Raw genomic sequence first — 13428 nt, forward strand, 5'->3', positions numbered from 1 at the left:
TGCCCCCTGTCCTTGCCCAAGCCCCGGGCCTCACGTGTCACTCCAGGGCCCGTTCCACTCCCGCTCGCCCCAGGGGTTGCGCAGGCGGATCATGTCCAGCTTCTCTGACTTGAAGAAGGCCAGCAGGCCACGGCCCAGGCGCACCTTGCGCACATCAGTGATGGCATACGCGTGGCCCTTCACCAGGCCACACGCCAGCCGGGCCTCCATGTCTGCCGCTGTCACTGCCTGTGGGACACAGTTGCTCAGAGGCAGGGCAGGTCAGGCTCCACCTGGAGCCAGAGGCCACACCACCCCCTACAGGACGGGGAGGGAATGGCAGCCCTGCACAAAGGGGAGACCTCATTCCTCTGAGGTTAGGGACTGACCTCCGCATTCACAGCCCTTTACAAAGCCGGGGAACAGCAGTGGGGGATAAAGGAAGGGACCTGAAGTGGGATCAGCCCAGGGCTGTCTTGGAATCGACTAGCACTGGCTCAGTTTTGCAATCTGGTTGTTAAAACGTTAGCCTGATATCAACCATGGTGGGAGTATTTACACCACAGAAGTCAGCAAACCAGGGCTTTTTAATTTTCCAGTCTTTTATCAACATACCACTGGGTCAGCCAAACCTGGGTTCAAATTCTGTCTTCACTGAGTCCCAACTTTCCCACCCAAAACATGAGCAGTCAATGAAATAAGACGATCCTCTTGAAGAGCCCAGGCCTGTGCCAGCAGGCAGTAGGGGCTCCCTCGCCCTTCCCATTGCCTCGCAACTGTGATGCCTTAAGCCTTGGCCAAAGGACCTATCACTCCGTTATGAAAGGGCTGAAAAGGGGGACGCTAGTTGAACAGCGTGGGCAAGGCCTTTCATAGTGTAAAGATTAGGGCAGGGGGCCTGAGGCTTGCACTGTCCAGCACTGGGGAGGGGCTGCACCCTCTAACTGCTCCCCTCCTCCTATGAGGCTGAGGGTCTGGATTTATGATCCAACCTGGGCAGGGGCTCTCCCTGAAAAGCCAGTCACCTCCCACCCCAATCAGGGTCAGTGAAGGGGAGGGGCCGCCTCCGGGGCTTGGCTCTGTGTTCTCACCTTGATGGAGGCACTGATGAGGCCTCCCCGGCTGTGCACTTTCAACACGCGCTCAAAGAGCTGGTTCCTCTTGGCCTCATCACTGGCAAAGTCACTCTCGGTCAAGTCGATGGGCTCGGAAACCCCACCTGTGAAGTCCACCAGCGCATCCGCCGTGTTGCCTCCATCCAGGGCCTGGTAACAGCCCGCCAGCCTGGAAACAATGTGGAAAGAACTCCCAGCTCATGTTCCCCAGCCAGTCTAAATCCTTCACCTGATAGGGGAGATTTCTGAGACTCAGAGAGGTCAAGAGAACTGCTAAGGTCACACAGCAGGCCACACAACAGAGCCAACCCAGGTCTCCGGCTCCCAGGCCAACGTCTGTCCCACTGAACCACAACCATTTTGTCGCTCAAATTCCCCTTGGCCTTCACAGCCTCATCTTCAAAAATTAGCTGTCCAGAAATGCAGCAATTCTTTTCAGAAGTGTTAAAAGTTCGTATGTCTTTTGACATAATTCTGTTCGAGTAACATTATTTATAACAATGTAAAACTAGCAATCACCTAAATGTCTAACAACAGAGAACTGGTTTTAAAAGCTAATGTTGCCTCTCAAGCGGCCATTGAAGAAAACACTGTAAAGGAATTCCTACTGCAGGGAAAATGCTAGTGCCTGCTTGTTACATTTGAAAAAGCAATACAGCGGACTCCAATTATGTCTAAAATGCATGCAATAATTCATTTCAAAAAGATTAAGCATCTACTATGCGCAACAGATCAGGTGCTAGGACACAGCTGTGGCTCCTTATTTAAATGTTAGGAAAAAGGTTGGGGTCTTAAAGGCAGAGTGCCAAATGTGAACATGAGAAACTGAATGGGATATATGACAAAATACCATTTCCATAAATTGAAAACATACGCCCACAAAACACCAGCACAGGTTTTGCAAGGTAACCTACAAGCAAAAGAGCCATCAAAGATGTTAAAAGAGCTGCCAGTGGTGGGGGAGGGTGCAGGGAGAGCAAAGGGAAGAAATGGAGACATGGAGAGGGGGTGGGGCCTTGAGGGGACAATGTCCTGCTGTCCTGAACAGAGGAGCTGCCCCATTAACCCAGATGGCCCAAAACAGGGAAGGGGAGAACAGCAACCTGGGAGAATATGCAGAAGTATAGGAGAGTTTTATTATCCTCTGCATGGTTTCCTATATTTTCTGGATTTCCTATAACAGACATGCATTCTTTTTATAATTTTAAAAGTAAATAAAAAAAAAAAAAACAAGCATAAATGGTGCAGCCCCTGTGTAAAACACTTTGGTGGTTTCTCAAAACTGTAAACACAGAACTACCATACGACCCAGCAATTCACTCCTAGGTATATATTCCAAAGAACTAAAAGGAGACATTCAAACAGATACCTGCACATCAATGTTCATAGCCACATTATTCATAATAGCAAGCAGGTGGAAACAGTTTACCCGAGTGTCCATCAACAGATGAATGGATAAACAAAATGTGGCACACACATACAATGGAATACTATTCAGCCATAAACAGGAATGGAATTTTGATACACGCTACAACATGGAAGGACCTTGAAAACACTATGCTAATTGAAATAAGGCAGACACAGAAGGACAAACAGTCCACTTATATGAGCTACCGGGAATAGGAAAATTCATAGAGACAAAAAGCAGAATGGAGGTTCCCAGGGCTGGGAGAAGGGAGAAAGAGGGAGTTCTTATTTAGTGGGTAAAAGAACTTATGTTGGGGATGATGAAAAGTATCATCATCTATACTGGATAGAGACAGCGGTGATGTGTACAAAGCATTGTGAATGTAACTGATGCTACTGCATCGTACACTTACACATGGTCAAAATGATAAATATTATATTTTGGACAATTTTTTAAAATAATAAAAATTTTACTTAAAAGAAAAAAAAAAGCTAGCCCACTGAGTCACTGAGTGGGTCTCCCAGAGTGGGAGGAGAGGAGCCTGCACCAAGGACCATGGTGACCAACTGACCACCAGGGGGCGGGTTTTGCTTTCTTAGGACTAAAAATGGAATCTGCCAACATGTTTTCATGGGTTTGCCTCTTTGTTTTTCAATTTTATTTTATTTATTTTTTTATACAGCAGGTTCTTATTAGTTATCCATTTAATACATATTAGTGTATACATGTCAATCCCAGTCTCCCAATTCATCCCACCACCACCCCAGCCCCTGGCACTTTCCTCCCTTGGTGTCCATATGTTTGTTCTCTACATCTGTGTCTCTATTTCTGCCCTGCAAACCAGTTCATCTGTACCATTTTTCTAGGTTCCACATATATGCATTAATATACGATATTTGTTTTTCTCTTTCTGACTTACTTCACTCTGTATGACAGTCTCTAGATCCATTCACGTCTCTACAAATGACCCAATTTTGTTCCTTTTTATGGCTAAGTAATATTCCATTGTATGTATGTATCACATCTTCTTTATCCATTCGTCTGTCAATGGGCACTTAGGTTGCTTCCATGACCTGGCTATTGTAAATAGTGCTGCAATGAACATTGGGGTGCATGTGTCTTTTTGAATTATGGTTTTCTCTGGGTATATGCCCAGTAGTGGGATTGCTGGGTCATATGGTAATTCTATTTTTAGTTTTTTAAGGAACCTCCATAGTGTTCTCCATAGTGGCTGTATCAATTTACATTCCCACCAACAGTGCAAGAGGGTTCCATGGGTTTGTTTTTGATTATGGAATTTTTGTTTTTCCTTTTACACACACACACACACACACACACACACACACACACACACACACTGTCCAAGGAGAGTGACAAACAGGCCTGGGAGGAAGAATCAAGGAGAGGCTCCCACAGAGCTGGTCTCTGACCCCACTGGCCCTCCTGCGCCAGGCCTGCACCTGTCCTGCAGGGGCCTGGGCAGGTCACTCTGCCCCAAAGCCCTCCACAGCTCAGCAAAACTTTGCTCATGCCCATGCTGGGAACCCAGGGCCTGGCACAGAGCAGGAGGAGGGGCAGCAAAGATAGAATGGCTAGACAGTCAGGCAGACAGACCAGTGGGTGGGTGAAGGGGAGGCCCAGCAAGCAGGAAAGGCAGTGGTTTGTCCCAACCTCCTCGACCAGCCCAGGCTCGGAGACACCACGTGCTGAACGAGGCCTCTAGGGAGGGCTCAGCAACTTGGATCTTTGGAAGAGAACCATCGACCTGAATGTGGTTGCTGGCTCTGCCCCCGGCTACCTGCAGGACACCTGCCTGGGCCTCCATCTTCCCAGGTAGAAGCGGGAGTACCTATTCCTCTCTATGTGGGCCGGTTGTGGGGACCTGACACCAGGTACCCAGAGGCCCTGCAGTCCAGGCCTCCACCACACCTGGCGTAGGTTCAGCTGGCTGTGCTCTGGGCGCCGGGCTCTGAGCTCGCCGTGTGTGTTTGCACCTGCCCCTCACCTCTCTGTGCCTGGAGCCCCAGCGAGAGGAACACCCGCACAGAGCCCACGAGCAGTTCCGCCCCAGCCTGGCCGCCCGCCCGCCCGCCCGCCACTGGCACCTACTTGGCGTAGGCCTTCTCCACCAGGGCACACCAGAACTCATTGCGGGAGCTGGAGTGGCAGTAGATGAGCTGGTTGTTGACTGTGGGCAGCCGGTCATCGATGACCACGTCCACCCACTCCCCGAAGCGCCAGAAATGGAAGTGAAAGATGCCCACGTAGGTGTTGGGCTTCTCGGGGTCCCACTCCTGCTCCTTCCAGTCTGGGATGACCTGGATGGGGAGGGGGACAGGATGGGGACACACGGAGGGTCACAGCTGGCTTCCCGAGGAAATGGGGGTGCGTGCCTCCAGGGAATCAAATGGAGAGGAATACTGGGTTCAATTCCCATCTCTGCCATGAACCAGTATGGGACTTGGGCAAACTCTTCTCATCTCCGGGCCTCAGCTTCCCCATCTCTGAAGGGGTTGGAGGCCCCCTGAGGCTCCTCCCAGCTCTGTCATTCTAAGATTCTATGAGCTTCCCCTTCCCTTCCTCATGCCTCCATCTGCATCCTCCCCCTCAGAAATATAGCACATCCATCCAAGTTCCTGCCTGGTCAATGGACCACCGTGCCCCCTGTCCTGCCCGAGCCAGAAGCTGGCAGCCATGTTGGCCTCCCCACTTTCCCTCTCTCCATCCAATCTGAGCTGCTACATTCTGCTAAAATGCATCTCCTCCTCTCCAGCCCCCCGGCACCACCCTGGCCCGGTCCCCCATCTCCTTGCCCCGGGACACTAACAGCAACAGCAACCACATCTGCCCGTGCCCCACACAGCAGCACAGTGATCTTTCTGATCAGGTCCCCTGGAAAATAAAGTCCACACCCTTAATATGTTCTGTCCCCAGGCTCATGTCTCTACCCTCACCCACCCCAGCCTCCACCTACTGCACCCTGCTCCAGGCTCTTTCTCTGGTCAGGAACTCCGCACCTGCTCTTCCTGCAGCTGACTCTCACTTGTCCTTTAGGGCCTACCCTCCTCCTCCAGGAAGCCCTCCTTGACTCCTCAGACTAGGCCAGGACCCCTGTCCATCCATCTCACGGCCCCTGGCACTTCTCCTCTGAGACACTTTCCCCAGTTATAATTACACAAGTGTGTGACATTGTGTTCAGTGCTGATACTGTCACTGGAATGTCGACTCTCTTAGGGCAGAGACACGTCAGTCTTGGTCGCTGCTATCCACCCAGCACCTAGTCCAGGGCCTGGCTCAGAGAGGGTCTTTAATAAACATGTGTTAACTGAATGAATAAATTCATAGGCATCCACTGGGACTCTTAATAAAATTGATTATTTATGGAGCATCTTGGAAATGTCAGATACCAAGCCTGTGACTGCCATTGGGTTATCGCAGTTCAATTCACACAACCACCCCATGAAATTACTAATATATCCATCCTTACTTTACAGATGAGAACATCAAGGCTCAGAGAGGGCAAGTAACCTGTCCAGGGTCACATAGCTAGAAAATATAAACATTCTTTGGAGGCAGGCAGACCTGGGTTTGAAGCCAGGATTCAAACGCAGGTCTGTCTGCCTCCAAATCATGAGTTCTTTATCTGTGTGGACCACTCTGCACCCAGCCCCACACTGGCACTGAGGACCCAGATGATTCAGACATGGTCCCCGCCTTCCCAGACTGGGAAGTCTGGTGGGAGAGGCAGGCACACAGGCAAGTGCTCAGGCTGACACGGGGTACATGCAGGGCCGTGGAGAGAAGGGAGTGGTGGGCCTGACCCTGGAGGACAAGCAGCGGCTTCTGAGCAGGTGTCCTGAGAGCTGGCGGTGGGCATCTCCCCAGCAGACTAGGGCAAACAGAGGCAACGTGGGGCAGCAGGAGGTGGGGAGGCAGGGGAAAAACCCTCACCCTGCTGAGTCAGGGGGACCTGCTGGCCCTTTCGGGCAAGGACCCAGAGGAGCCAAACCCCAACAAGACCATAAGAACCATCTTCTAGAAGAAAATCACTCCCAGGTATGGGGGTGGGCACGCAGGCAATCTGGCTGAGGAGCCAGAGGTGTATCAGGAGGCTGTAAATCCCAAGGTCCGGAGCAGCCTGAGCACAGAGACTTCAGCCAAAAGCCATTCCCAACCCCCACCCTCATTAAGGATGCTTTTGTTTACACGCCTCTAACCATCAACAGGGATGCTGGCAAAGAGAAATGCTCCCTAGTGGGACATTCGGGACCAAGACAATGAAAATGATAAGCACAGTGAGAGGCGCTACAGCCACTAATGGAGCCCAGCTAAGTGCCGTAGGGCCTGAACCCTCAGGGCTGTCTTCTGAGGCGGTAGGGCAGGAAGTCGCTTCAAAAGGCCACCCACAGGCACCAGTGAGGGAGGCAGGATTCACACTCAGGGCTTCAGAGTCTAGAACCCAGCAAGGGCTGATTACTAGCTGGTCCCTTTTCAGTCAACTCTGTGTCCTTTCTCAGTGAAAACTCCCAGGCCGGCCTCTGCCCTGACCCCTGGCACGTTCCCTGATACTTGATTTCAGGACAGAAAAGTGTATCAGAAATAGGGTACAAGGACTTCCCTTGTGGCGCAGTGGTTAAGAATCCGCCTGCCAGGGCTTCCCTGGTGGCGCAGTGGTTGAGAATCTGTCTGCCAATGCAGGGGACACGGGTTCGCGCCCTGGTCTGGGATGATCCCACATGCCGCGGAGCAACTAGACCCGTGAGCCACAACTACTAAGCCTGCGTGTCTGGAGCCTGTGCTCCGCAACAAGAGAGGCCACGATAGTGAGAGGCCTGCGCACCGCGATGAAGAGCGGCCCCCGCTTGCCGCAACTAGAGAAAGCCCTAGCACAGAAACGAAGACTCAACATAGCAATCAAGCAATCAATCAATCAATAAATAAAAAAAAAAAGAAAAAAACTTTGAAAAAAAAAAAGAATCCGCCTGCCAGTGCAGGGGACATGGGTTCGAGCCCTGGTCCAGGAAGATCGCACATGCCACGGAGCAACGAAGCCCCGTGCGCCACAACTACTGAGCCTGCGCTCTAGAGCCCGAGAGCCACAACTATTGAGGCCATGTGCCACAACTACTGAAGCCACGCGCCTAGAGCCCGTGCTGCATAACAAGAGAAGCCACCGCAATGAGAAGCCCGCGCACCGCAACGAAGAGTAGCTCCAGCTCGCAGCAACTAGAGAAAGCCCGCGCGCAGCAGTGAAGACCCAATGCAGCCAAAAATAAATAAATAAATAAATTTATTTTGAAGAAAAAGGGGTACATGCAGGTGCACAGAGCAATGGAGAGTCAGAAGCTGGGAACACTGGCCTGGCCACTGCACCGTCCTCCACTCTTCCCTGGACTGCACGGGATGCGGAAGAAGGGTGGGGGAGGGGGGAGGGAGGAAGAGGAGCCCTCGCGGGAGCTGGGAGGTACCAATGGGGCCACGGGACGATCGTTAGTCGAACCCAGGGCTTGGCTCTGAACCCTCTGTGACTCAAAGGGCAGCTAATGAGGCTCCAGGGCCTGTGATACAGAGTCAGCAATCTCCATGGGCCTCAATTTCCCTCCCACATCACAGCCCTTCAAGGAAGCCCTTCAAGGTAGCCCCAGGCCAGCCTTCTCACCCCTCTGCCCCTCTCTGCTGCCAGCCAGGGTACCAAGCGAGAGGAAGGAGTCTGTCCAGGGAGGTGTGCTCCCACGGGCACACAAACCAAACGCCTTCCACACCACATCCGGTCATGCCAGAAATCAAGGAAGCAACCAGAGGATTCAGGACCAATCTGAAGAGGCTCCCGCTAGCCAAAGACGGGCCAATCTGAGCAGCAGTGAACGATAATGACGGTGATGAATGAAAACGCATCCAATATGTTCAAATCCATGAGACCATGATGATATTAACACAAACAAATAATTAGTCACTATTGGAGGGTGGCAGGGAATCAACTCACTTTTTTGAAACTGGAAATCGAAAGGAAAAAAAAAATCAAAGACTTATCCTGACTTTTCTATACAAACTGTGCCATAGAGTAACCAACAGCAGATGAAGGGAGGTTTTTATCTGGTGATGAATTCCATCTAAGAAGTGAGAAGAAATTAGAATATTAGACTCCTATTCTTTTTTTAAAAAAATATATTTATTTATTTATTTATGGCTGCGTTGGGTCTTCGTTGCTGTGTGTGCGGGCTTTCTCTAGTTGCAGCGAGCAGGGGCTACTCTTCATTGTGGCGCGCAGGCTTCTCATCGCGGTGGCTTCTCTTGTTGCAGAGCATAGGCTCTAGGAGCGTGGGCTTCAGTAGTTGCAGCACGGGGGCTCAGTAGTTGTGGCTCGTGGGCTCTAGAGCACAGGCTCAGTAGTTGTGGCACACGGGCTTATTTGCTCCACGGCATGTGGGATCTTCCCGGACCAGGGCTTGAACCCGTGTCCCCTGCGTTGGCAGGCGGGTTCTTAACTACTGCGCCACCAGGGAGGGAAGTCCTAGACTCCTATTCTTTTGCAACCACTGACAAATAATGGATTTAGGCAATCATGGCTTCTAACATCGATTTAGGATCACCAATGGTTCCTATGTCACAAAAAAGAGACAACCCGACATTATGTACCTCCTGAGTAAACTTCGCCTATGAAGCAGTTGTGCAAAAAAATTGTGCCGCACCTTATAAAGCCTCCAGAGGTGAGTGCTACCTCACAGGAAACTCAGGGCACAGACAAATATTAATCAACACCATGAAAACGAAGCCTGCAAAATCCAGATGGTTGGAAACTCCACAGGACAAATGACTGGCTTCTTTAGCAACTAGATTGCAAGGAAAAAAAATGAAAAGATGAAGGGGAACCAACGGACTGCAGTAATAGACCTTTGTTTGGATCTGATTCAAACAAACTGTAAAATATACATATAAGCATTTGTGCCCCAGAGTGGAAACCAGAACATTTACTGGGTATTTGATGATATTAAGGAATTATTATAAAGTTATTTTAGTTATGTTACGATATTATGGTTCCGGGTTTTTGTTTTGAATGAGTCCTTATCGTTCAGAGATACATCCAGAAATATTTACAGATGAAATGACATGCTGCCTGGGGGGAGCGGGGTTGTAGAGGAAACAAGATCAACCACGAGTTGGCAGTTGTTGAGGTGGAGGGATGGGTCCAAGGGCTCACTAGGCTGTCTCTCTCCTCTCGCGTGACTACAGTTGAAAAGCCCCATCGCCAAGGACACCAGCTCCCTGGCCCGGCATTCAAAGCCCTGCGGGCGGCTCTCAGCTTCACCCCTGAACACTGCCTCCCTCAGGCCCTATAGGAATCTACACCCCGTGATGCCTCAGGCCACCTCAGCTTGGCACGGGTGGCTCCCTCTGCCGGCCTCAGCCCAGTCCCCGTCCCTCCAGGGCCAGCTGAGCAGCAGCTTGCAGGGTCCTCCTGACCCCACCCTCCCCTTGGGCGCCGACCAGCAGCCCCTCCCCCAAGCTCCTGCTCAGATCCCCACCGCCCGGCACAGGGCCAGGGCCAGCTCCACAGCTGGCTGAGTCTTTCTGGGAGGAAAATCCCCAAATGCCAGCCACAGCGAGGGCCTGGACAGCTGGTGAGCTTGTACACACTACTGGTGTGAAAGGAAAATAAAAATGGAGTCAGTTTTACCAAGACACCGCTCTGAAATGGAGCCGGGAGGCCACTGAGAAAGTGTGACTTCTGCACATCTTCGCCTGCATGGAATCTGAACTTTGACCACTTCTTCTCCTAATGCAGCCATCCAGAACGTTTGCCCAGTGTTCCAGAAACTCAAGATATTTATTGGATCCTTACCCTAAAATAACTCTTGACAGCCTTAAGGACAAATATTTCCTTTAACGACCTTATGGCTTTTGCCTTTACAAGCCCCTGACTTCCTCTTTCCTGGAATGCTCTTTTGGTTCTACCTTAATCTGTGTCTCCCCAGTTGCAATTCCTAAGACCTGCAAATAAAGCTCCTTGTTCTCTGTAGCCTCGATACTGATTGTTGTTTGATGCTGGACACCAATTTACCAACCTCGGTGTGTGGCTGGGACTTAAGCTTCGACTAGGCCACCTCTCGGAGCCTCAGTGTCCCCGCATCTACCTACCCTCCCTCCAAGGCTGTTGTGAGAACGAAGGTGGAGAACGGCCTTGGATGTACTGCATCAACTGTGGAGGGCTGTGCACACATGAGGGGTCGTCCCCGCTGGTGTGTGGAGTACATGGTGTGTGCAAACCTCGGAGAGAACTGGTCAACCTCCCTCCCAAGAGGAGAAAGGAAAACCTTAACAACAGTCCACTGTGCAGATGGGAAAAACAGGCTTGAAGGGGCTGAGGCACCTCCTTGGGCTGACTGGGCAGTGAGGCAAGAACCCTGTGGGATTTGGAGCCCCTCGTGTGCCCATTAACAGCCACCCACTGCAGAATCACCCAGAAACCTCAGAGTCCCACTGATGGGTGTGCCACAGTACCCTGTGGTGCCCCAGCACCTGGAGCACCCCCTGGCGCTCTCCCTCAGGGACTCCCACCCAGACCCAAGTGGCTGGGCTCAAATCCTGCTGGGACCCTGGGCAAGTGAGTGAATGCCTGTGTGTGAGTGTGTGCACAGAAGCATGCATGTGTATGTGCAAGTGTGTGCGTGTGTGTCTGTCCGTGTGGCAGAGAGGAAGCTTCCCACAGATTTCTGCCTGGGACCCCAGAGGGCCAGCCAGGAGCATTTCTAAACAAGGCCAGCAGGGCTGCAGGCTGAGGGGCTACAGTGGAGTTTCCTGTGTTACCCAAGCTGGGTGAGGTGAGCCACAGACCTCTCCAGATCCTCAGAACGAGAGGGTCCCTGGTTCTGAGCATCTGAAGTTTCTCAGTTCTCAGCTTCTGGTTCCAAGAGTCTCAAATTCCCGAGTTTCAGACGCCATGGCTGGAAGAAGCCAGGAAGATTGGGCAATCCCCACCCCCAGCCCCTTGGGAGAAGAGTGCCTCCCAGCTCACCACCTGGAGCGTGGGGTGCTGACACACCTGCAGGGGGCCCCGGGATCCCTGTTCACAAGGAGTGAGCACAGCCAGACGCTCAGAGACCTGGGCGGCCCCTCCGGCTAGGCTCCCAGGCTAGACTGTGAGGGCTTAAGGTTCCCTCAGCTGGGCCCTTCCAAGCCTGGCAACGGTGAAGAGAATCCACTCCCGCATGACCACTCTCTCCGACCACAGAGCCAGGCCTGGACCCTGCCTATCCCTCCACCCCACACTGCCTGCTGCCCTAAGCACTGGCTGCTGTGTTGCCTCAGGCAACTCACTACACCTCTCTGAACCCTACACTCTTCCTTAGTAAATAGGTTCTCCTAACACCCTCCTCTCAGAATCATGGTGCAAAGTGAGACTCTGTGTCTACAGCGACTGGGAAAGTACAAGGAGGAAATCCAGTGAGGAAGCCCGTGTGCCTCTCAGGAAGCTCAGTGCTTCACCAGCTTTAAGTCATTTCATCTTCACAATGACCCGATGAGGAAAGAACCATTACTATTCCCACTGACAGATGAGGAAACAGGCTCAGAGAGGCTGCTCAGGGTCACACGGGTGCTGGCTGGCAGCAGCGCCAGGCTGGGTCCCTCACACTACCGTACACTGGCTCAGTGGGAGGCAGGAGCTCAGGAAATGGCAGGTCTCTCCGCTCGGTGGTTTCTCACGGGTTCCGTGGAAAGCAGGTCCTCATTTCCCATTCCCTGCACTCCCCCCGACCCAGTCTCAGGAGCAGAACCAGGCCTTCTACTGCTGTCCTCGGGGTGGGAAGCCTGGGTTCCCGTCTCTGTTCCCCCCACCCCTCCCAGAAGTATGTTCAGGAGTGGATGGAGGCTGGGGCTGGACGGCTCTGGGGTGGAGGAAGATGGGGATGCAAGACCTGCCTGGGGGGTGTTCCCAAGCAAAACCCCTAGAGCGGCCTCGGAAGCGGGGACTGCCCTTGTCTCGGGGGAGAAGCCGGCCTCACCCGGGTCTGAGCCCTCAGAAGGGCATCGGCCCTTCCCATCCCAGGGGGCCAGGGTCATGGGGTCGAAGGTCCACAGACCCAGAGCTTGATCCACATGCACCCCGTCGCCGGCCCCTCCACACCCTCTGTGACTTTGGCCCGGCAGCCTCCTCCCCGGGCCTCTGTTGTCACCGTCCACAAATTGAGTGAGGGTCGGGGTCAGGTGAGGCACTAAGGTGACGTGGTGACATGGGTCTTCTCTAGTCAGTGGGGCAGAGCTGCAAGGGGCTTCACAGAACTAGGCTGTTCCCTTTAGAAAGTCTAAGGCTGGGAGAGGGTCAGGGGCTGCCTGAGGACATACAGCATGTTAGTGAAATCCGGGCACAGGCCTGATCCCACCCTACCCCTCAGCCACTCCCCTGTCCCGTCTGCCTCCTGTCCGGCCACCCTGCAAGGGAGGGAGACTCCAGATTGAGCACGGCTTGGTGGGTCCCCACCATCCCCTGTGGGCCCCAAGTGTCTCCCCGAGGCCTCAGCATGGCTTTCTCCATGCTCCCCATACAGAGACTGGTCTGGGGGCCACTGGAGAAAAAATTGTCAGGGCTGTTGGTGCCTGGCTGGGTGTCAGGGGACCTGGTTTCAAACCCCCTGCTGATGTCTGACCTTGAGCCAGTCACCGCCTGCTCTGGGCCTCACCCCTGAAAGCGGCAGGAGGAGGGGGCAGGGGTGTGGAGGGGGCCCAGGGAGGGGTGGCTCCTGGGAAGAGAAGGCATACCACGAGGCGGGGACACACAGGCTTTACTGGGGACACGCAGTGAGCACGGCAGAGGCACTCACACGCCTGCACAGAGCAGACGTGCTGGAGTGAGGTGGGGATAGAAGCAGTCTGCACCAAGAGGGTCCCCAGAGCTGCAGGGAGGGGTCAAGCAGAGAGGCAGAAGGACAG

At 52.9% G+C, this 13428-nt stretch overlaps 1 protein-coding gene across 4 annotated transcripts in view; it reads right to left on the bottom strand.

Annotated features, from left to right (window-relative positions):
- The window catches only part of CAPN5 (calpain 5), a 57697-nt gene that overhangs the window by 9198 nt on the left and 35071 nt on the right, over positions 1 to 13428 (bottom strand). For all 4 annotated transcript variants that reach the window (XM_082410346.1, XM_082410345.1, XM_082410348.1 and 1 more), the window contains exons 4-6: positions 4612 to 4820; positions 1071 to 1263; positions 35 to 228 (exon numbers count right to left, since the gene is read on the bottom strand). In XM_082410346.1, the coding sequence (XP_082266472.1) occupies positions 35 to 228; positions 1071 to 1263; positions 4612 to 4820 (596 nt within the window). The remainder of the gene's footprint in view (positions 1 to 34; positions 229 to 1070; positions 1264 to 4611; positions 4821 to 13428) is intronic.

The sequence above is a fragment of the Balaenoptera physalus genome (assembly GCF_965194825.1).
Source record: "Balaenoptera physalus genome assembly, chromosome: 10".
Classification (NCBI taxonomy): domain Eukaryota; kingdom Metazoa; phylum Chordata; class Mammalia; order Artiodactyla; family Balaenopteridae; genus Balaenoptera; species Balaenoptera physalus.